Raw genomic sequence first — 22,724 nt, forward strand, 5'->3', positions numbered from 1 at the left:
CGTGATGCTTTCCGTGTGATGCCGGGGAGCAGAAAGAGGAGGAGCGATGGCGTCGTCAGTCGGTGGTCGCGCAGAGGTGCACTGGACGCGCACGAGTCATGTCAGCGGCCGACCATCGGACATGCGCGCGTCGCGTACCTGCCAGCTGCGATCGGTTGCGTACATGTCTACGTCGACCTGCACACGCCACAGCATGCTTCGCGTACTCCCCGGCCGGGTCGTTCGTTGCCACATCTACATGGTGTTATTGTAGCATGCGATTGCCGCGACATTTGCAATACCCTGTGCATGCTGGGAGGTATGGATCGCGCTGTGTGTTTCGCGCCGCGAGTACTAGAACGTAAACCTTCGGACCACCACTGATGTTCAACGTCAAGTCGCATGAAGTGGAGGCTTCTGTGCGCATGATCATCATGATCAAATGTAGCGGTGGAGGTGTCGAGACACTGTTGAGTGCACAAAAAAACCATGGGTATACTTAATACTTGTTTCCTTGCGTTGCATGGTCGGCTAATGTCTGTTTCCTTGCGTTCTTCGATCTTTCGATAACTCCCTTCAAGAAAGCTGATACCTTAGCTCTTAGGTACCGCTCCAACCCGACCTCCCCTCTCCGATCATATGCTCAGCTCATTGCCTCATCCATCTTCTTCACTCACTTTCGCTGTGTCGCCATCTCATTAGCCTAACGAATGAGATAATTCTCCAAGCTTATCTGCTGATTTCGCCTCCTCTCAAGTGACTGCTTGGTCGCTGAGATAAAGACCTTGCGGAAATAGGGACAAGTCTTGAGTAAGTTCGACCATGCTTCTCCAGCCACGTGGTCGACAACGTCATCATCACCCCAATTACGAACGATGACGTCCTGTATCAACCTCTGTAGCGGCGACGTGCCGTACAAAGTTCCCTCGTTTTCGACTTCGTAGGTGTGGAGGATCAAATTGGCCATCAGTGGATGTAAGAACGGACTTGAGAGGGCTTCGAAGAGGCGCTCCATGGCGTAGTTCTGAAAACCCTTCGCTCTCAGGCTCGCGCCGAGCTCCCAGCACAGAATCGCTGCTTTGACGGCCCAGTCCATTACACCATCAGGTGGAATAATCCAGCTCACGTCCTCTGAATTAGGAAGCGGGGATGATAGAGATTTTCGAGATGCCAGAGACTCCACCAGTTCTTCCTTCTCTTGATATTTTCGGGTATACAGCCACTGAACGAACAAGTCGAATATTGCCGGGTCATGCTCACTACCTAAAAGATAGCAGTCCTCGTAGATGTCCTCTTCCAACTGGTCGGCCTGGCATTCGCTCTCGACCAGCATCATGTGAACCGACCATTTTCGGCCAGTTGCTCGATGATGAATGCTGCCAATCGTACCGTTCTGTATACTGAAGGTGGTTTCGATTCAGTGATAGCTTGTCGATAGGGTTGCATTAGCAGCATACCTTTTCAAAACAGCCTCTCCATGAGCGCAATGCTCAATTCCACCCGGACTTGCGAATCCAGTTGCCATGTTGTTGCTGTGTCTGGTGATGTTGGTAGTGGTTAAAAGTTTGGTGAAGCAGGAAGGCGTGAGTAGGAAGCAGAAACTGCGTCTTGATATACCAGCGTCCGCTGGGTAAGGTGAGAGAATGGCGCGTTCTCACGCCCTTACGCAGTGAGAGAGTACTCACCGTCAAACACAACATCACCTTCACACACGCTATTTGATACTCGATGAGAAGATGTAGTCGAGGGTGGAGAGAGACTTAGTTGCATAGCGGTGACCCGATGAGTTCGAGTAGACGTATTTTGCTGTGTTGGAGAAGCCCAGCGTACAGGCTGCGAACAATTCTTCGCATGTGGACATAACAGCGTAAAGTTCGCAAGCTCCATCGAAGCACTCAGGACGATGCGCAATACAGATATCCCACAACGGCCACGATTGATAAGAATAACTTTCATGCGAGATCATAAAGGAACGGCATCGGACGTGGACTACCTACAGTAGCAACACCGTCACTACCTAAGTATCGTCGGCCTAGATTTTCGACCCAAAGTCGACACCTGGTCATAATCTGCGCGAACCATGTCCAAAAGAAAAGTCAGTTATCTGTAAAGTACCGGCTTGTCACTCGCCACCTGGCGTTCACTTTCTTGACACTACCTCCGAACCAAGCCCTCAATCGATACTTGGCCCATAGCCACAACTTGCGCAAAAGAACGCTTTTGTATATTCTATCCACACTATTGTGGGGTTTGGTCCACAGAACCCCACCCTTACCTAGCTATGACCTGGTCTCAACGGCCGAGATGCACAAGGTGCTCAACGAAAAGGACCACCGGGCGAGACTTGCAGAGGTAGTTTATTGCGGTATCAATAGTAGGGCCGACAAGGCCTTGACTTTGGTTGCCACCATGGATGTCATCCGGAAATGCGGGCGGTTCATCCCACGGCATTACACACGTGGATCATCTATACGGAGGGTCTCCGATTGGTTGACTCTGCTGTTCGCAGTTTCCCTGCAGCTGATGTACTGGCAGGTGCGTTCTACACCTTTCCGCGGCAAGAGCGATGTACGTGCCCTAGCGAATTCTGATGAGCAGTTGGGACATGTAGCATGGATCTCACAGTCTGATCGAACTTCTCACGTCAAGAGACTATGGCTTAGAAGGAAGAAGAATTCATTCGCAAAATCGCAGTCATAGGGTATCTAATCGTCAAAGTTCGCCGCCACCAGCTTGCCTACACTATCTACGCACAGCAACCAGTCGGCCCTGCCGCTTCGATAGAAGAGCGTCTTGTGTCCTTCTCATCGACCTGACCATATGGTATCCTGACCACCATCCAGTCGCATAGGAACTTGCCCAGCACAGCACCCAGTATGATGGAGATGAAAATATATCCGTTGAAGTGCATGACCAGCAACATGATGATGTACGCAAGACCGAGAGTCAAGCCGTGAATTGAAGCGCGAACAAGTTGTTGCAGTGCCGTGGCGCGGAAGGTAGCGTGTTGGAGACCGAGAGTCGAGGTGGGGCCGTCGCAGCAGTTGGTGGGTGTCGCAGCAGCGAGAGCCGCCCGTTGTGCGTTCAGTTGGCGCTGGAATTGGCGCAGGAGTAAAGCATCGTATTCGTGGCTGACTCTTCGCAGGAATTCGAGGCAGACGACTAGGAGAGCTGCGCCGATGCAGCTTGCGGCCATCATGCCGTTGTTGGTCACGTGCCATGATTCGGAGAGGAAGCAGGCGTCTTCGACACGCCAATTCCACAGCATCTAGAGAACGTTAGTCATGATATCATATGCGTAAGAAGTGGACTGCAAACCTCTGTGACGCAAGTGCTGTTGGGCTCCATGCCCGCCATTCCTGTCATTCCGTGCATGATGGCGATGGTGTTCTTAGGATGTGGAGTTTGGTTGGGCAGTTATTGCGAACCGTGGAAGAGGACTGTCAAAATGATATAGCAGACGTCGGACCAGACCCTGCGACTGCAGATGCGGCGCCATGATATGTAGGAACGAGATGCCGTCTCACGACAGTCTGGCCCGAGCAAACAAGCCGGCAATCGCGCCGCGAAATATGGGGGAACTTGCTCAAACACACTCGCACTAGCCACTTTGATGGCCCCAAGAGAGCGGGAACCGCCCAAAGACCCGCCTAAGCGTCGCCGCCCACTTCTCGAAGCCTTGGCCCGCGTTTTTGCGAAACGTGCTCACCACGTTTCCGGTGTGCAATGCCCGGCCGGCGATAGGTCATATACATATGCGGCGCACTCCACCCCGAAACATGCAGCACGCATCGCATCTTCAATTCTTGCTTTGACCATGGCCGCTGACATGCTCGTCGCGCGTGCGCACATCCAGAACTACTCCGAGGCGAGCGCTGTCGAGCCGCATTGGGGCTACGCAGATCGCCTCGTCCCCTGCACCAGCGACCCGGGCTCCTGCTTGTACCTCGACGTTGTCTACCGCAGTCACGACAATGGCATGCTCTACATGGGCATCGTATGGGCAACCATCGGCGCCATTCTGCTGGTGTGGGGCGTTGGCCGACACTTTGCGCCCTCGCAGCCATCCGGCGTGCAATTACCAACAGAAGCAGGAGAAGGAGTACCGCAGAGACGCAGCGCATTCGAACGACTTCAACGGGCAGTTCCATCATACGCACGGCAATACCTTCTGCCTGATGCGGCGCGACCAATCTTCGGACGCGTCACTCGCACCCAGGTCCTGACCCTTATCGTCTTGACGGCGTACCTGACCGTCTTCACCTTTATCGGCATCGTCTACCAGCAATGGATCACGCCCGTAAAGAAGTATCCCGGCGTCTACAATACCCGTACCAGTCTCGGACCATGGTCAGACCGCATTGGCGTCATCGCATATGCCCTTACCCCCCTCTCCGTTATGCTCTCGACGCGCGAGTCTATCTTGTCGCTCGTCACTGGCCTGCCATACCAGAGCTTCAACTTCCTCCACCGCTGGCTGGGATACGTCATCTTCATCCAGTCCACCCTCCACACCATCGGCTGGCTGATTATCGAGCTTAAGCTCTATCAACCCCAGCCACAAGTTATCAAGGAGTTGGTCTCCCAAGAGTACATCATCTGGGGAATAGTCGCAATGCTTCTCTTGCTCCTCATGGTTGTCCTCTCCACTCCCTGGGGCATCCGACTCACTGGCTACGAATTCTTCCGCAAGGCCCACTACGTCCTCGCCATGGTGTACATTGGAGCGTGCTGGGGACACTGGGAGCAACTGAAGGTCTTCCTCCTACCCGGACTCCTCGTCTGGTTCGTCGACCGCGCTATTCGGTTCGCCAGGTCAGCACTCCTTCACTACAACTTCCTGCCCTCCGGCCATATGGGTTTCCGCGCCGCTTCTGCAAACGTCGCGCTCTTCAAGGACGAGGTCAACGGCGATGTCGTGCGACTGGATTTCGACCACCCTCAAGATGCCTGGGCAGTCGGCCAGCACTTCTACCTCACCTTCCCCGACAGCTCCATCTGGCAGTCCCACCCATTTACACCAATCAGCCGCCCGGTCTACGGCGCTGACTCCCAGCGCCACTCGTACATTTTCCGCGCAAGGGGCGGAGAGACGAAGAAGATTGCCGACCTGTCCATGAAGCGCATCGCGAACATGTCAAGCCACCAAGAATCGCACGAGAGCCTAATGGCCGACGCCCGCCTCTCTGTCGTCATGACCGGACCCTACGGCGAGCGTACCATGCGTGGTCTTGCTGCCAACTCCAACATCCTCTGCATCGCTGGCGGCACCGGTATCGCTTACGTCCTTCCCGTACTTCTCGACCTCGCTTCCAGCCCTCAGTCACCTGACCGTCACATGACGCTCATATGGAGCATACGCCGAAGGAGCGACATCGACTGGGTCGGCCCCGAACTTGCTACCCTCAAGCGCAAGTGCCGGAATCTACGCACCGGTATTCACATCTACGTCACCCGCGCCGCAGAAGAAGCCAACCTCGATCTCACAGTCTCAGAGAAGGCCGCGCCCAACGAGTGCTCCAAGGAGATCAATTCCGCCTCTGACTCTTCATCTGCCGACGCATCCTCTGCACTGTCAGTTCACGGTGTCGCAAAGTCGGAGTTGGGCCTCAACCACATCCAAGCAAGGCCTGACCTAGATACTATAGTGTCAGAGTTCGTTGCCGGCACTGTACGAGGAGGCACCGAGGTGTTTGCTTCGGGACCCGGTGGTATGATTAGCGATCTTAGGCGGATAGTCGCCAAGAACAACAAGGGTGGTGAGGTGTGGAAGGGAGACGACAGGTGGGATGTACGGTTGACGTGTGATGATCGATTAGAGTGGTAGTTTGCTTGACCTAGATACCCCAATTGCATTGCTTTCATGTTCAACATGTCTTCTTTCTGTGGGATGTTGCGTCCCCTCTTGTGCAATTTTAGCTGCGCCCTGGCAAATTGCATGATGCGTGATATCAGTTGAAGCGTCGGCAGAAACTGATGGATTTCGGCGTTCCGACTGCCTGCTGACTAAAAGCTGCGCTAGCGCCCGTTGTGACGTTTGCAGGTGTCCAGCCTGTCGCTCGAGACTGTGGCGTCTTCTTTCGTTACACAAACATTCTCATGTTACACAGTAGTCTCAGCAAGCACCAAGTAACGCGCAGTACTCAGAGAACGAGCAACTATTAGAGTGGCGTCAGCCCGCTGCGAACTATACGGGGATAGGCGTTATCTCCGGACCCCACATCGTCACCACTTGGACCCTTGATTTGTCTCCGCTTTCCACCTTCGCTACCAACTGCTTTGAGCATTCTCACTTCACGGAGACAGTCATGATCGAACTATTAGACCTGTGTTATGATGTTCTGATCGGGATCTTGGAGGAGATAGATCCTCACGACCTCGCGGCATGTGCACAAACGTCCAGAGGCTTCAACCAATTCATCAAGGAGAACAAGCGACTTTACAAGACTTTGTACCTGAAGCACTTCGTATGAGACATCCTTTGCTCGCTCATATATCATGGAGTCTAATGATGTGGCAGGACGACCCTCGACGCCGAAGACCGGCCGATCCTGAGCCAGAATGGGTAGGAGCGATGCAGAGGGTAGTGAGATGTCAAAAGATCCTCGATTCTGCCAACAATGACCTCAAGGTATGTTTCAGTTTCGATCTACAGGCAATGTTGCTAAGCGGTAACAGAGAGAAGAGTTCACATTCGTCGCAACGACCGTCGACGAGCTTATCGCCACGATGTCACAAGATGAAGATGGCGTGACTCACAACAAGCGATTAGTGACCGACCAGTTCCAGCGTATCGCACAAAATCATGATGCCTTCATGTGCCGATCTTCCCTGTTCGACCGTGCCGGTACAGGAAAGCAGAGGCCAGCTGGGGATGAAGAGAGTCGACAGCTGAGCGCAAGACTGCACAGTCTATTCGGCTTCCCGCCATCCAACGCTGGAAGAAGAGATCTCTCAACAAACCCGTATGCCAGATCGCGTGTATACGACCTGCGAAACTACACCGATAACAACGAGTGGGGACCTTTCCGTGACGATGGCACCATGCGAGTGGATTGGGAGATGATCGAAAGCATCATGATAGTCATCGGCTATAACTCCTGCTACTGCACGCATACCGTATCGAACAAACTCCGGCCACCATGGTTTGCTCCACTTGATGGCGTGATTCCGGAAGACGCTCATCAGATGGGCGCCGCACGGAACTATACAGCGTTGGTACAACAACCGGACATTTCCCTCAACATGAAGGATCCATACGGAGTGGAAGGTATCTGGTCGCGTGTAGGTTGCATATCGCCCGAGCACTCAAAGTCTCTCTAACGACATCTAGATCGTATGTTTCCTCGATTACAACGACTTGTACCACTACAACTTCAGCACCGAGGCGATGAAAGTTCCTTCCGACGAGCCGAGAGACGCACTCAACACCGACGAAGCCATCAGACACATCATTATGGACTTGCGCATCACAGACGTCACAGCACCAGGGCCTTTCGACAACTCAAAGCTACCCATTGTTCATTTCAGAGGCAAATCGAAGTCCGTAGATGCGCATTGGGATCCAAATGCCAACTCTGGTATTCGCGGCACTGTTAGCTTGACACCGGAAGGAGAGGTTCGCTGGCAGACTATCTCAGTATTTCAAGGGTAAGTAGAAAGAATTATGCCGATGTAGTGGGCAGAGTATTACTGACTTTGCGACAGCGGTGAGGAGCGATGGCGCAGTGATGGTATACAAGTTGGTGGGTTGCACTGCCCACGCGGTGTTGTAGGAACGTGGTTTGACAAGGACTTCGATGCGTAAGTGGTATTGATGTACGAATTGAAGTGAGACGCGTGCTAACTTCATACACCAAACTTCAGTCATGGCCCTGCTGGACCCACAGCTTTCTGGAAAGTCAGCGAGAGGCCTGTCGATTCTGCAGATGAGGACAGCGATTCCGAAGATAGCTTTTGGGACGCTTCGTAGCGAACTAATTGGACTGAAGTACAAAGGATCAGGTCGTAGCTTTCACATCTCAACATATCTCCACTTCAACGTTGTCGCCGGCAGGCCTTCCACCTGCACCTCTTTCGTTTCCCCCGGTACCAAGTCAAACCCATTGTCACTCAGACGATGTTCGATATCCTCGTCAAACACAAAGCCCTTGACTGGCTTCGCGGAAGAAACGAATACTGTCTTCTTATCTTCCGAGTAGCGCACATGTACGCCTGGATTATCGAAAGTGAGATATTTGATCGGCTCAGGCCAGGACACGTCGCTTGCGAGAAGCTGACCACCCTTGTATAATGACACTTGGATGACGAAAGGGTCGGCTCTTGATGTACGAAAAGGTCCACCCGGCTCTTGTGGATCATCGACCTTGACGACATGGTCAGTGAGTATCTCGGTTGTTCCATTGGCCGCAATGCGTATCTTCTTGTGCTCTTCAGTGCTGATGTCCTTTCCTGTGCCAATTGAGATGTAACGTATCGCAACATCCACTTCGGCCTCCATCAGCGTACTGTTAGAGACCCAGAGGTCGTATTCGACGTCCTGCCACAGCTTTTGCATATCGATGTGTCCAGTATCACGCTGCCACAGTGAATCAGCGGGTCGCACAGTCCAACTTTGGCACTTGCGTTGAACGCCGATAGTGATGGGCTGCATGGCACGCTTGATAGCATAGTACGCTGGCTTTGGTACCTTGTAATAGTCCACCACAGCCCATGATATCGTCGGCCAACAGTCATTCAGCTGCCATACCAACGCACCACCACATTTGCGATGCCCAGCTGATCCCCATTGGCGGCGCCAGGACTTGTAAGCCCAGGACATCGCATCCGCTTGCATCACCTGGGTAAGATGTGTATAGCCTTTCAGAAGGTACTGAACCCGGAAGTTCTCAGACACGTAGCTGATGAGACGTCGCTCATGACCTATGGCTTTATTGCGGAAGTCCATGGCCATCGAGCCAGGACGGAGGTCGTTCGGGTGATTGATGCACATCTCGAGTGTGGAAACATGAGGATATGCTTCCATGCCAAATTCGGATACGAAGCGTCCGCCCATCTGCGGCAATCGTTGATACGGCTCCATGGTACCGTGCCACATGTTCCACTGGTGGACATCGCCGATTGTAGGATCCACTCCTAGGACCGTCGACTTGCCATCACCGAAGGGTGAGCTGGGGTGGTAGGGTATATCTGTACATTCTTCTGCAACTACCTTTGGCAGAAGATGCTCGTAGATGTAGCGGGCTGGGAAGTCGGTCTTGAGCCAGGATTTCGGATCCTTGTCGTCAGGGTCATATTGTAGTTTGTATCGTTCGACGATCTGGTAGTCCTCATTGTTTCCTGCCCACACCACTAGACTGGGGTGGTTTCTCAACCGTCTAACATTCTGTCTTGCTTCGATCTCCACACTCTTCAAGTACTCGGGGTAGGTTGGGTAGCTGGCACATGCGAACATGAAGTCTTGCCATATCAACACGCCACACTCATCGGCGGCATCGTATAGCGCATCCGCTTCGTAGATGCCGCCTCCCCAGATCCTTAGCATGGTTTGATTGCCGTCGGCCGCGAGTTTCACCCAATCGCGGTAGTCATTGGGTTTAAGCCGTGTGAGAAACGAGTCGGCGGGTATCCAACACGAGCCTCCGCAAAAGATGTCGACATGGTTGATGCGGAAGTAAAAAGAAGTGCCGTGTGCGTCTGGCTCTTTGATCAGCTCGGTGCGGCGGAAGCCAAACTGCTTGGATATGAGGTGAATGGGATTCGGGACACCCTGCACAATGGCTTCTGCTCTGATGGTGTAAAGACTTTGTTGCCCATAGCCTCGCGGCCACCAGAGCTCGATATTGTCCATGGTAATAGTACTTTCCAGGGGACTCTTGCGATTATTGATGGTGGTCCGTATACCGTCAATGTCTTCTCCGTCCTTCGAGACCATTAAAAGTATACCCGTGGTCGTACCCTCCCATTCGACGCTCATCTTCAATTTTGCAGACTTCAGGTCTTGCGACAGTTCGTACTGCACATTCAGGGATGATAGGCGGCATGCCCACGTCTCAATCGATACCGGCTTCCAGGGCCCACATGTCATGAGGATAGGTCCCCAATCCCAACCCCAGTGGTACTGGGCTTTGCGAACAGGTCCTCGCGAGATCTCTGTCTGGTGTACGATAAAGCGATGTTCTGGATGCTGTTCCACCAACTCCAGGCCCTTCTTGCGCGCTGACTCGAAGACGATTTCGAGTACGTTGTCCTCAGCCTGAAGCTTGCCTGAAACGTCGATCTGATGCTCGATAAACATGTTGTCAGACTCCAGAATCATTTCGCCGTTCAAAAAGACGGAAGCAAAGGTGTCGAGACCTTCAAATCGAAGGGTGGTGGCCGCGTTCGCCTTCCCATAATCGGAAGGCGCAGCAAAGGTCGTGCGATATGTCCATGTCTCATCGCCAACCCAGCGCACTGCTAGCTCATTGAGGTCATGGAAAGGGTCTGGGATCTTGTCGTGTTTAAGCAAGTCGCGATAGACTTCAGTTGGTGCATCGCAGGCCGGTAGATACTCGTTGGTAGAAGAGCGGTCGCCCTGCTTGAACGCCCAACCACTAGTCAGCGGCGATGAGGTGTGCGGAACAGGCTCCATGTTGTACGTTAGTCGTAGACTAACGTTGAGCCTGACCGATGTGACAGCTAAATGATGGACGTTCGGTGGTTGTTCACCCGCGGGTAAACACATGCGGGGTACCTGCCCCTCAAGATGCTTGGGTGAAACGCTGATCAACGACTACGGAGCTTCCTTCGTTCAACACAAGCGTAGGCACGGCCATACTTACGGATGTACATCAGAGGCCGATTTATCCCGCCGCGACGATGCGCCTGCGTCACGTCCTCTCGCATCCACATCTTCCACAGACTCGCAGCGTTAGGTGGAAAGTACAGAGTTGGGTAAAAAGGACGAAGTTAGGTATAAAGTGCAGGATTGGGTAAAAACGACAGAGATGGGTAAGAAGTAAAGGGTTGGGTAAAAACGACATAGTTGGGTAAAAACGGCAGAGTTAGGTAAAAACGACAGTTGGGTAAAAACGACAGACTTGGGTAAAAACGATAGACTTGGGTAAGAAGGATAGAGTTGGGTAAAAACGGCAGACTTGGGTAAAAACTACAGAGCTGGGTAAAAAGTGTAGTTACTTCTTAGGTAAATAGTGTGTGCTTTGTACCTAGGAAGAAAGCATAGTATATTCTTAAGTAAAAAGCACACCTTGATAGTTTATACCTAGGTAAAAAGCGCAGTTTATACCTAAGTAGAAAGCATAGTTAATACCTAAGCAGAAAGTATAGTTTATACCTAAGTACGAAGCATATTTTATACCTAAGTAAAAAGCATGTAGTTTATACCTAAGTACGAAGTATAGTTTATACCCAAGTAGATGTTATAGTTCATACCCAAGTAAAAAGCCTGTAGATTATACCTAGGTAAAGATCGTATGAACTGTACCAAAGCAAGGAGTATTTACCCAAGGGGCATCTCTAAGCGCTGTTCAGGATCTCGAAGCCTACAAGATCCGGCCCAAAGCTGTCACCATACCCTCGGAACTCAATCATGTTCTCTGTACCTTCCACAAAGCCGTCGAGCTCTATCTGCAGTCGTAGACTCTCCTCCCAATCGCCACCAGAGAGAGGGAAGGCCCATCGCTTCGCCTCAGCACCATTGACTGCGATGGTCATGTTACGTGTGTTGTCGCCCCATTCCCATGCAGTGGTAAATGCATAGTGGTAGTTGACGAAGTCGATACCCATGAGGTTCTTGCCAGTGGACTGAGAGCTGACGTTGGCAAACATGACGCTGCTGGCGCGGCCGATGTACTCAATCTTCGAGCCAGTGGGAAGGCATGCGCCGGACGCGCAGGAGAAGTTGTGTGCTGGTCCGGAAAGCGACGCATTAGCAGCGGAATGGTACGAGTCGGAGGTGAGAGGGGCGGCTGCGACGATGTTGGATAAAACCCATAGTCGCAGCTCATGTCCAGCCAAGTCAGCCGTCTGGGCACCAGACAGACTACCAAGGTCCTTCGCAGCCCAAACATCGCGCACGTCGGCCGAAGCTATGCCCAGTGTTGCCAGATCAAAGTCTACCGCTTGGGAGTCGTTCTTCCAATTCGCGACACCCAGCACCTGCTTCGATCCCGAGAGTTTCCCCATCCAGATATCCCACTCGTTTTCGGTGTCACGACGGACCAACATGGCTTGCTGGGCGAGTGGGTCTTGGTTGATGGCGATAACTTCCTTGTTCGAGAGGATGTCTAGCGAGCTCTGACTAATGCGTTCGGGATCGAGGGCGGCGCCGATGATGAGAGGAGACTTGTTGATAGCCCACATGCCAAAGTGGAAGCGCTCTTCCTCTTCAGAAAGGGCATTGAGGCCCACGCTAGACTTGTCAGTTGACGACTCCAGATACAGATCACTCGACTTACGTCAGCATGTCCATGTCTGCAAAGGCACCAGCAGTGGTGTGCCTGAAGTATGGCACGACCTGATTGGTGATGCGCCAGATGCTGCGCCAGCCATTGTAGATGTCGTTGCTGATTCGCCAGGTGTTGCCAACCTCAGCAGCCCAGTCACCGACGTCAGTGCCAATTCCCCACTGGCAGACGTAGTAGTGTATGTCGCGGTCTACCGCGTCTAGTTCGGCCGCCATGTGTTGGAAACGTGCTGGTGATTGAGCTTCTGCGGAGCTAGAGTCGACCATCGTGGTGTTGGAAGTAGAGTAGCAGTTGTCGTACCTGCATAACGTTAGCAAGTGCGAAAGCGTATTGAGGAGGCTTGTGATCATACTTGAGGCTATCTCCTCCCCACTGAGCGAAACTCTCCGCATCTAGTTGTTCGTACCCCAGACTCGCAGGTAGCGATTCTGACCCACACTGTAGGTACCCAGCGCCAGAGTAAAGACCAAAGTCCAGTCCTAGATCATGGAGATAATCTCCAAGTGCCTTGCCACCAGATGGAAAGAGGGTCTCGTTCCATTGAAGTCTCCCCTCTTCATCTCGATCATGGGCGTTCCAGCCGCAGTCGACTGTCACGAAATTGTAGCCAGCGTTGCTAAGACCGAGGTCGATGAGGCCATGAGCACTCTCGTGAATCTTCTCCTCAGAGGGCAAGCAGTTCCAGGTGTTGTACGAGTTCCATCCCATAGGAGGTGTGGGTGATCTGACTGTTTTGGCTGCTGCTTGTAGGGCAAGGCATGCCGAGAGCAAGATTGTGGTAGCCATTGCGATGCGAGCTTGATGGTGAGAACTGCCAGTCTGCGCACTCGTTTTCAATCGCCCATCACGAGCTCATAATATCCGGTGGTCGCTGTGCTGCATACTGGATGACCTCACACCAGCCAGCGTTTCCTGGCTACGGGCGCGGGCGACGGAGGAATTGGTCGCGATGCATCATGTTGCACGTCTTGGCCTGCACCGTTTGACATAGCGCACCAGCTCAAGGGAGTGATCGACAGCTGTACGAGATGCGCGTACAGGGATGGGGTATTTGTATTCTGGGGTTGGGTGAGGAGAAGGTGGAGGTTTGCCGGCGCACGCGTGACGAGCTATGGCCGCGAGCCGGAAGGCGCCAGTCGGAAGCCTTACCCCGCCAGACTTCGCGCGACCAGCCTCGCCCAAGCACCAGCTCGGCGTCATGGCCGGAGAGATTACTGCCTCACCCCCAACGCGACTCGGCGATGCGGAACTGGGTAAAGATGCTGAAGAATTCAGGTGCGACGACGCGCCTGCACCAAGCCCGCTCGAATACACATCCTTCACGCAGTCGCAGCGGCGGCAACTACGACCGCTTCTTGGGTTAGCAGCTATCACGTCACCCTTGACGGCGACCATCTACTTTCCCCTTCTTCCTCTGCTGCGCACACAGTTCAGTACTACAGCGCAGGCTATCAATCTTACAATAACCCTCTACATCATCTTCCAAGCCATTTCACCCGTCATATTCGGACCACTGTCTGATGTTCATGGCCGGCGACCCTACTTCCTGGCCACTCTGGCCCTGTACGTCATCGGTAACTTGGGACTAGCTCTTAACAAGCGCAACTATGCTATTCTCTTAGTCCTGCGCGCGATACAGAGTCTCGGGGCCAGTGCAGCGTATGCCATCAGCTTTGGTGTCGTTGCAGACGTCTGCGTGGCTAGCGAACGAGGACAGATGCTAGGCCCAATCAGCATGGCCATGAATCTGGGCACTTGTGTAGGTCCAGTCGTAGGAGGCGTAGTGGCTTACACGAGTGGAAACATCAATTGGGTATTCTGGGCCCTGTTCATTGTCGGCGGAGTCTTGTTCGTCGGCGTGGGCGCGCTCCTCCCCGAGACAGCTCGCAACATGGTCGGCAATGGCAGTGACAAGTCTGGACACAAATGGTGGCAGTACAGCTGGTTAGGCCTTTTACGAGAACGGCTGAAGGTAAAAGCAGTAAAGAGACTGAATGAAGGAGGTTCGACTGCAGTGTCATCAGCGGCAGCTCCATTCCAGGCGACTAAGCGGAAGTACGGACTGTCTAACTTGCTCGCCTGCTTTCGCATCATCTTCTATAGGGACACCTTCCTCACTTTATGGGTTCACGGATCGTTCTACACAGTGGACTACTCCTTTGTTGCAGCGGGCCCAGACATCTACAAAGATATATACCATTGGAACGAGCTTTGCATTGGCTTGTCGTATCTGCCGCGTGGCATTGGCACCATCGCCGGAGCCTACTTCACCGGAAAGATGATGGATTATAATTACCGTGCTATTGCTCGCAGCATCGACTGGACCATCGATAAGGTATCTGGTGATGACCTTCTGAAGTTCCCAGTCGAGCGTGCAAGGACAAGATACAGCTACGCCATGCTAATGATATCGACAGCGACCATGATCGGCTATGGATGGACTGTTCAATATCACGCCCACCCGACTATTCCGTTGATCCTACAATTCATGCAAGGTTTCTGGGGTTGCTACGGCTATACGACATTCAGCACCTTGCTAGTGGATTCTTTCCCCCAAAGCCCCAGTACTGCTGCAGCCGCTACAAGCATTACACGCTGCGCCATGGCCGCGACTGGAGTTGCAGTCTTAGAGCCCTTGCTAAATGCAGCTGGTAGAGGATGGTATTTTACGGCTCTAGGCCTGTGGAGTGGCATACTCTCGGCACTTTGCGTCGCCCTGCTACAATGGAAGGGCATGCATTGGAGACAAGTACGGAACGGTCGTGTAACTCAGAACGGTTCCCTAGTCTCCGGACCGATTACATCGTTGGAGACCAAGGCTGGAAACTGAAGCATCACTGATAAGCTTCCGGAGGATTCTGTATGAGAGCAGATCATAATACAATTGCTCTATGCTAGCATTGGAACCACTCACCAAGCAGCTCGCCCTACACAGTATGATCCCGCTCAGATAACAGAAAAGCCATCTCAGCCTCTTGTAGTATCGGAGGTCTCTCGCCTTCTGGGAAAGGCGCGTATCTGTCGATTAGAAAGAGCATATCGTTGTAGGCGCTTTTCGGGTGTTAGCTATGCCGTATCACTTCCTGCTCGACTTACACTTGGCGGATCGCTTTACCCTGGGCAATGTGGTTGACCGAGTAAATGACATTCCAGTAGATACTATAGAGTCGATTCCGATCGTCCCACTCCTCCTTCGGTTCGCTAGGCTCTTGGTACTCCAGATAGGTTTCCAAGTATACCTTGTTGCTGATCTTGTTGTAGTAAGGTCTCCAATCCGCCACTTCGAGCTCACTATGGGCGTAGAACGCAGCAGAGTCGAAAAGAAGCACATCACTGCCGTCAATGGCTGTACCGATGTTGCCTTCCCAGAGATCACCGTGAATCAAGCTTGGCTTGATCTTACGACCTTCCGTAGTTAGAGCTCCGAGCAATCTAGGAATGACAAACCGAATGAGCCGCTTCTCGGCCCTGTCGAGCTCATCCCAAGCTCCGTTCAACTCGAAGTCGACATCGATGACGTGTTGCAAGAGTTTGGTGAAGAATACCGTCCAGTCCTTCTCCCATGCTACACACTGCGTCGCGCGACCCTGGCATGTCGTTACATGGAATCCGTATTGACCAGTAGGTGAGGCGCTTTCGCGATGAAGACGAGCCAGCTTCTCACACAGCTGATGAGGATCAGGCATTGCGTCGCTCATGTCGATGTACTGTGAAAGGAAGAAGTGTACTTCCGGCTCATCCACTCGGTATCTTCCCCACGAGTGCGGCTTGGGCACGAGAGTTGGGGCCCACTTGTACAGCTCAGACATCGCGTTGAACTCGCCTTCTATTAAGGTGCGACCATGAGCCTCTGAAGCCGACTTCAGAAAGTAGCGTTCTTCGGTACCGTCGGACAATAGAAGATGTAGCCGGGCAGTCACTGTCCAAGATGATACTCCAAAGCGGTGCGCAAAGATGACTTTTGTACCCTTTGCAAACTTGAGAAGAACGTTGTCGTCGACCTTGAAGTCTCCGTCGTGGTCGAGGCTGTTCACGCGAGACTTGTCCATAGGCACTTGGAGTGGTGTGAATGTCTGCATCATGATCTGATATTGCGAATGCCCTGAGACGTCGATTTTGGATCGCGATGTAAGTTTTCGTTCGAGAGGATGGTGTTGCAACATCAGCGAGACCTTGCAGGGTTCTGCGTCACGAAAACTACGCCACTAAATCATGTGACTGTATGCACTGATGAGGCACGTACCGCACGCGCCGTTTGTCAAGCATGAGCGGCGCAGTAGACGATCAATGCCTTGTCGCGGTTTCTGCTAAGGTACAAACGTTTTTACCTAGGTATAAACCTGTCTACTTAGGTAAAAACCTATCTTCTTAGGTGTTAACTTCTTTTCTTAGGTATAAACTCTATTCTTAGGTATAAAGTCTTTTTCTTAGGTATAAACCTTTCTGCTTAGGTTTTAACGTTTTTACCTAAGAAAATACTACAACTTAAGTGTGTACTACGTGCTACTTAGGTAGAAACCTTTATACCTAGGTATAAACGATATAACCTTTTACCTAGGTAAAAAGTACTTTATGCCTAGGGAGAAACTCTATACCTGTTGCCTGTGGAATGACTCAAGCCTAAGGCGACGTCTTCTCTGGCTAAGCATTTTCTGCAAGAACGCAATCGGTGACAGATCTCGAGCACAAGACCTTCGATCGCTAGGATCCAGAATCAGTACATCATCAACAGAAGAAAGCGGCAATACGTAGGGTTGCAAAGGTGTTTGATCTTCATCTATCTCAATAGCGGTGTCACTCTGATCGCCTACGAAGATGCTGGCGGCTGAGGCCACTTGTCCAGCACGGTCTCCTCACCCGTGATCGTGAGCTTCAGCTCAGCCTGCGTAGGTTCGTCAAGAAGCAGGGTGTACTCTCCCGGATATACGACCGTGTTGCCCATCTGGTCAACACGCGCCAGCGTTCCAAGCGTGAGGGACAGTGATGCCATCTTCGTCTGACTACCAGCAATGTCCCTCAATCGCGCATATGAGACCAGTGTCTTGAGCGGGTATGGCTTTGGTCCAGCCTCACCCTTGATGAAAGCTAGAGCGACGAAATCGGAAGTCATGTTACCCTTATTGGTCACCCCAATCTCCAGTGGCGCAACGCCGCACAGATCGGGATACATCTGCGAACAATCGCTCATGATATCCTGGATGTTGTAGGTGAGTCCTTCGCTGCTGCTGAAGTTCGCCGCAAATGTGGTGTAGTGCAAGCCAAACCCGAAGGGCTGTACCGATTGGTTGTACCAGCGGTAGGTGCGACCTGGACTGATGGCACCAGGACGAAGGTTCATGTTCAGCATCGAGAGATTGGTGTAGCTTGCGGGGTATTGCGTGATTGGCAGACGACCAGCGACGGCATGCGCGCCAGTGATGACATCCATGACGGCCAATCCACCATCTTGACCAGGCCAGTTAGCCCAGATGACGGAGTTGACGCCTTCCATCGACAGTAGGGGAGAGTTGTCGACCATGTCGCCTAATACAACAACCACAAGCGGCTTCCCAAGCTTAGCAAGCTTGGTGATGAGTTCGACTTGCGCGCTAGGCCAGCTGATGTCGGTACGGTCGAAACCTTCTGCCGCTGCTGAAGTGTCTAGACCACCAAAGTAGATGATGTAGTCAGATCCTTCTGCCGCATTGAGCGCGTTCGTTGTCCAGTTATCGCGGGCACTGGAGTTCTGCAAAACAGGGCCAGTGGCAATAGACATGTTCAATCCGAGCTGTTCACCAGCCCACACGGGGGTGCGCAGGTAGGGAGCAGGGCCGCTGTAGATACCGGACAACTTCGACGAGTCATTGGCCCAGAATCCGATCATGGCGACATTAGACCCATTGGAGAGAGCAAGAGGGAGCGTGTGGTCATTCTTCAGCATAACGAGACCTTCTGATGCGACTTGGAGAGAAAGTTGCTGTGCCTCCGGTGTGTTCACATCGTCGATTCCTAGGTCTGCGTATATAGCTCCAGCACCGTCAAAGTAGCCAGCACGAACGAGACCCTCGTACTGCCGCGTGAGCGCTCTGTCAATAACGGTGACGTTCAAAATTCCTTGGCTCCAAGCTCCAGGGATATCGGAAGATCCTTCGTACTCGCAGCTGTTGTCCATGCCGGCGATGAAGGCGACTGCTGTACCTTCGGCGAGCGTATCTGTATAGTTGTGGTTCTCGGAAATGTCAGCGACAGCCTCACAATCACTGGTGATGTAGTTGTTGCTTTCTGTCCAGTTCCAGTGGTCGCGCAAGATGGTTTGTAGAACGTACGTATCGGCGCATGTAGGGACCCCGTTGACAGCGTTGTACGAGCACATGAACGAGCCGACTTTGGAGTCTCGCGCGCATTGCTGGAAAGGCGGCATGTAGTACTCCGCAAGATCCTGCATTGTGATTTTGGCGTCAAAGTTGTGGCGATCGACGCCGCCCCAAGCCTCCATGTCGTAGCCAACGTAGTGCTTGCATGTCGCGATGATCTTCCTCTGAGCTTGATCGCCCTCTAGTCCAGCGAGCAGACTCTTTGTGTAGCCCTTGATGCGCAAAATGTCTTCGCCTGGCGTCTCCGAGCCTCGACCCCAGCGAGGATCACGGAACGGGTTGATGTCTGGAGTCCAGTAGTCGACTGGGGCCACACCTCCATTGCCGAATGCCCGGGCCTCATTTCCAATGATGTTAGCGATCTTGAAGATGAGGTTGTCGTCGAATGCAGCTGACATGAGCAATGGCATGGGGAAAGAGGTGGCGTTCGTGAATGGTTCGGTGAAGTTGATTCCCGGGGCTCCTGCTACACCGTGCAATGCCTCACCCCACCAGTTGTAGGCAGGAAGGCCCAGTCGCGCTACACCCCTCGATTTACTGCGAAAATTAGTTTACTTGAATGAGGAAATCGCAATGAACGCCTACCTCATCAGGTTGTCGAGCTTCTCTTCGTTTTCCATAGCCGCAACGAGGGCCATTGCCCGTTCCGTGGGCGCGGCATCGACATCGCAGATCTTGTTATCTTTCAATGGACCATTGACACAATCGGGACCGATAGCGTAGGTGGTCGACAACAAAGTCGCGCCAAGAAGAAGGAGAGGCGAGGCGGAATGCATCATGGCTACGATGCGTATACTACCGCTGCCAGACGTTATTGTCACGTTGAGGCAGCCGGCTCTTTATTACTTTCACGACTCAAGACACCCAAGACCACCATGCAGCCAAGGATGCGAATTGATCCGGACAGGAACCCAAAGACGCGCTATTTTACTCTCCCGTGAAGCCATAGTGAGGGTTGACCGTGCTACCCCGCGTCCGCGTATACGAGCCCCGGATCTGCATGATGCTGTCTCTCGATCGACCCGCGATAATAAACGACATTCAGCCACCGGGCTCAACGGAACATAAGGCGCATGTCACATCACATCACTTCGCATGGATTTGCAGCAGCGGTAGTGCCTCGGTAAGCTTTAAGCGACTGGTTATTGTGCGGTACGTGAAGAACACGAGGACGCGTAGCTAACTAGCAGAGTGGCTCCTTCCCGCGTCCCACACAGAACGGCTGTGAGTCATTTAGCCATTGCTTTAACTAACTTGGCCGTTCTTGGACTTGTCCGGGAAAACCTTGGTGCTCAAATCGAAGACGGGCAGCGGGCATGGGATTCCCACGGCTTCGCAAGCGGTAAGAATGGCGAGGTACCAGCCAGAGATCAAGCCTAGAAACCCGAATCCTCCTGCACATCGCAATAATGTGTTGATGTGTTCAATATCGGCTTCAGTCGTGGCGTGAGCGATGGAGAAGTCCGCGGCAGCGATGAACCCGAATAGCATGACGAGCCCGAAGAATGTGAACGTGAAGAAGAGGTTGACGCGAAGTGTACCGATCAAGAAGACGAAGCTGGCGAGCACCCTGATCACTCATCAGAGACTGCACTCCAGCATACACGAGCTGGGATTACTCACATAGAAACGTTATGGAAGCCTTGAGACGCATTGTAGGCTGCGCCTTCCGCGCCTCCGAGCTCACCGAAGGCGGAGGTCGTTTGGTGTATTGGGTCTTGCTGGTACGCCAAACTGCCCCAATGGCTGCCATAGATGATGAAGACCGCGAAGGGAAACGCTGCAAGATGTCAGTACCAACAGAAGGGCGCCTATAGACACAGGTAAGCCGTACTGTTACCCAAAATAAACTCGGCTATGCCAGCGAGGTTCATGGCTAACGCTCCAAAAAAGTAGTAGTCGGCGCTGATGCCGACCAAGCTCTGCGGAGCGACGGCTCCTTGGAACCCGCACAGAATGAGGATGGTCGAAGTGTACGGAACCAAGAATCCGATGAGCCCAAGCAGCGTTGGGTTGGCGAACCGCTTTGCGAGATCCCCACGACGGGGTGCGGATGGCTGGAAGAAGAGACGCTCGTACTGCTCGGGCGAAAGAGCGACAGTGACCTGGCGACTCAACGGCGCACCATTGCTTGCGATGTTCACGCCGTTATGCTCAGTCATCTCGTGGTCTATCTTTGCCGTCTCTGACATGATGGAAGGTTGCTCTTTGCGTAGATGTCGTTAAGGTGTAGACGCAGGATAAGGCGGAGGTTGGCTGTAAGAGCAGATTGGAGATGACATCTTTCTGAGCCGCGGCATGATGGCTATATCGCAACACAGAGATGGCTCTGATTGACAGGAGACGGCACACGGCTCAGATCTCACACCCTGTCGTCGTCATGTCTCGAACAGACCGAGGCATGTCGCCCGTCTCAGGCAGTGTATCCCCAGATTTCTCCGCATATGTCTCCACATTTGCTGCAACGGCTGAGCAGAAGACGGGTCGTTGTACGATGGGCGCTGCGATCCGAAAGCCTGGGTCGCGCTGGTTGGTGGACGGTAGGCAGAGCGGCAGACCAAGCCTTGTCAAGTGGTGCGAAGCATTACGTTCCGCGGACTCGGCAACGGGGCGCTAGGCAGAGAAGAGGTAACGGACCGCTCATGACATCACGCTCAACGCCGTGTCACCGAGGTAGCTTAAAGCAGCGTCGCAGACTATAGAGTAATAGTTATTTAGTAGAGGTAAACTTATAAGATACTAAACAAAATCTCTTTAATCTCTCTTAATACTTAAGTTTTATTTCTTTATAAAGTAAAGTCTTATACCTAAAAAACTTAAAAATAAAAGTATAAAAGCTAATTAGTTAAGCTTATAAAATTTAATTAACTACTAAAAATAAAGTTATTAAGTAAAAATCTAAATCTTAAGTAGTAATACTTATACTTTAAAGAGCTACTAATTCTAAAAAAAGTAAAAACTATTACTAGTACTCTAGAAAATATATAACTTAATTATTTATTACTTTAAAAAGTATAGTATTAAGTAAGCTAAAGCTTAAAGTTTTAGTACTACTATCTTTAAAGTAGTTAAAGCTTTTAAATCTTTTAGACTAGCTAAGAAACTATTTTATAAATACTAAATACTTTATAAAAGAATTATAATATAATTATATCTACTTATTAGTTATAACTAATAGAGTAATATATTTAAAAGCTTTATAGTTAGAATATATATACTTAAATCTTAGTAAAAGTATACTTTTTCTATTTTATAAGTTACTCTTAGAATTCTAAATATATATTAATAATATAAGTAGCTTAAATCTAATACTAAATACTACACTACTATATTAAATAATTTTTAAGTCTTTTTAGTATTTAAATAAAATAAAACTAATTTCTTACTAGTTATAAAATTAAGATATAGCTCTATATATAGTGCTAAAATTCTTTATAAAACTTAGATTAGGCGTAGACTCTAGACGCCTATACTACTAGCTAGCTAGTATAAGCTTTTATTAGCTATATACTTACTTATATATATAATTATATTATATTTTATACTATATATAATATATTTACTTTTATTTTAATCTTTTTACTTTTATTCTATATTATAGATATTATATATCTTATAGTATACGTAGATTAATATAATATATTATATTAAGTTACTACTATAAGTAGAGCTATCTAAAGTTTTAATATTTATTAGCTCTACTTATAGTAGTAACCTAATATAAATTATATTAACCTACTATACTAAGCTTATAAAATACTAACCTTTATAATTATATTTTCTTAAATAGCTAATTAGATCTTATAAGCTTAATTAATTTCTTTCTAGGCCTTAGAGATAGAGCCTACTATATTATATCTTATAATATTATACTATACTATAAATAAATAAATAAACTTTTAAGCTATTAAAACTAAGCCTAATA

General features: G+C 51.0%; 10 protein-coding genes across 10 annotated transcripts; 3 read left to right on the forward strand and 7 right to left on the reverse strand.

Moving 5' to 3' along the window:
• Nucleotides 1-682: 682 nt before the first annotated feature.
• Nucleotides 683-1,312, reverse strand: J4E87_009666 (uncharacterized protein; the record flags this gene model as incomplete). The annotated part of the gene is made up of 1 exon (XM_049381240.1): nucleotides 683-1,312. The coding sequence occupies one exon, from the start codon at nucleotides 1,310-1,312 to the stop codon at nucleotides 683-685; it is 630 nt and encodes a 209-aa protein (XP_049229090.1).
• Nucleotides 1,313-2,725: 1,413 nt separating this feature from the next.
• Nucleotides 2,726-3,354, reverse strand: J4E87_009667 (uncharacterized protein; the record flags this gene model as incomplete). The annotated part of the gene is made up of 2 exons (XM_049381241.1): nucleotides 2,726-3,247; nucleotides 3,298-3,354. The coding sequence occupies 2 exons, from the start codon at nucleotides 3,352-3,354 to the stop codon at nucleotides 2,726-2,728; spliced, it is 579 nt and encodes a 192-aa protein (XP_049229091.1).
• A 442-nt stretch (nucleotides 3,355-3,796) lies between these two features.
• On the forward strand, nucleotides 3,797-5,806 carry J4E87_009668 (uncharacterized protein; the record flags this gene model as incomplete). Its single annotated transcript, XM_049381242.1, has 1 exon — nucleotides 3,797-5,806. One exon carries the CDS (start codon nucleotides 3,797-3,799, stop codon nucleotides 5,804-5,806), a length of 2,010 nt encoding a protein of 669 aa, XP_049229092.1.
• Nucleotides 5,807-6,287: 481 nt separating this feature from the next.
• On the forward strand, nucleotides 6,288-7,951 carry J4E87_009669 (uncharacterized protein; the record flags this gene model as incomplete). The annotated part of the gene is made up of 6 exons (XM_049381243.1): nucleotides 6,288-6,446; nucleotides 6,500-6,610; nucleotides 6,658-7,263; nucleotides 7,313-7,629; nucleotides 7,687-7,782; nucleotides 7,846-7,951. 6 exons carry the CDS (start codon nucleotides 6,288-6,290, stop codon nucleotides 7,949-7,951), a joined length of 1,395 nt encoding a protein of 464 aa, XP_049229093.1.
• A 42-nt stretch (nucleotides 7,952-7,993) lies between these two features.
• On the reverse strand, nucleotides 7,994-10,612 carry J4E87_009670 (uncharacterized protein; the record flags this gene model as incomplete). The annotated part of the gene is made up of 1 exon (XM_049381244.1): nucleotides 7,994-10,612. One exon carries the CDS (start codon nucleotides 10,610-10,612, stop codon nucleotides 7,994-7,996), a length of 2,619 nt encoding a protein of 872 aa, XP_049229094.1.
• An 884-nt stretch (nucleotides 10,613-11,496) lies between these two features.
• J4E87_009671 (uncharacterized protein) lies at nucleotides 11,497-13,232 on the reverse strand (the record flags this gene model as incomplete). Its single annotated transcript, XM_049381245.1, has 3 exons — nucleotides 11,497-12,391; nucleotides 12,438-12,746; nucleotides 12,799-13,232. 3 exons carry the CDS (start codon nucleotides 13,230-13,232, stop codon nucleotides 11,497-11,499), a joined length of 1,638 nt encoding a protein of 545 aa, XP_049229095.1.
• Nucleotides 13,233-13,557: 325 nt separating this feature from the next.
• Nucleotides 13,558-15,276, forward strand: J4E87_009672 (uncharacterized protein; the record flags this gene model as incomplete). Its single annotated transcript, XM_049381246.1, has 1 exon — nucleotides 13,558-15,276. The coding sequence occupies one exon, from the start codon at nucleotides 13,558-13,560 to the stop codon at nucleotides 15,274-15,276; it is 1,719 nt and encodes a 572-aa protein (XP_049229096.1).
• A 262-nt stretch (nucleotides 15,277-15,538) lies between these two features.
• On the reverse strand, nucleotides 15,539-16,528 carry J4E87_009673 (uncharacterized protein; the record flags this gene model as incomplete). The annotated part of the gene is made up of 1 exon (XM_049381247.1): nucleotides 15,539-16,528. One exon carries the CDS (start codon nucleotides 16,526-16,528, stop codon nucleotides 15,539-15,541), a length of 990 nt encoding a protein of 329 aa, XP_049229097.1.
• A 725-nt stretch (nucleotides 16,529-17,253) lies between these two features.
• On the reverse strand, nucleotides 17,254-19,437 carry J4E87_009674 (uncharacterized protein; the record flags this gene model as incomplete). The annotated part of the gene is made up of 2 exons (XM_049381248.1): nucleotides 17,254-19,336; nucleotides 19,385-19,437. 2 exons carry the CDS (start codon nucleotides 19,435-19,437, stop codon nucleotides 17,254-17,256), a joined length of 2,136 nt encoding a protein of 711 aa, XP_049229098.1.
• A 607-nt stretch (nucleotides 19,438-20,044) lies between these two features.
• Nucleotides 20,045-20,991, reverse strand: J4E87_009675 (uncharacterized protein; the record flags this gene model as incomplete). Its single annotated transcript, XM_049381249.1, has 3 exons — nucleotides 20,045-20,369; nucleotides 20,423-20,579; nucleotides 20,634-20,991. 3 exons carry the CDS (start codon nucleotides 20,989-20,991, stop codon nucleotides 20,045-20,047), a joined length of 840 nt encoding a protein of 279 aa, XP_049229099.1.
• Nucleotides 20,992-22,724: the final 1,733 nt, after the last annotated feature.

The sequence above is a fragment of the Alternaria ethzedia genome, assembly GCF_023757985.1.
Source record: "Alternaria ethzedia strain BMP 0044 chromosome Unknown scaffold_37, whole genome shotgun sequence".
Lineage (NCBI taxonomy): Eukaryota > Fungi > Ascomycota > Dothideomycetes > Pleosporales > Pleosporaceae > Alternaria > Alternaria ethzedia.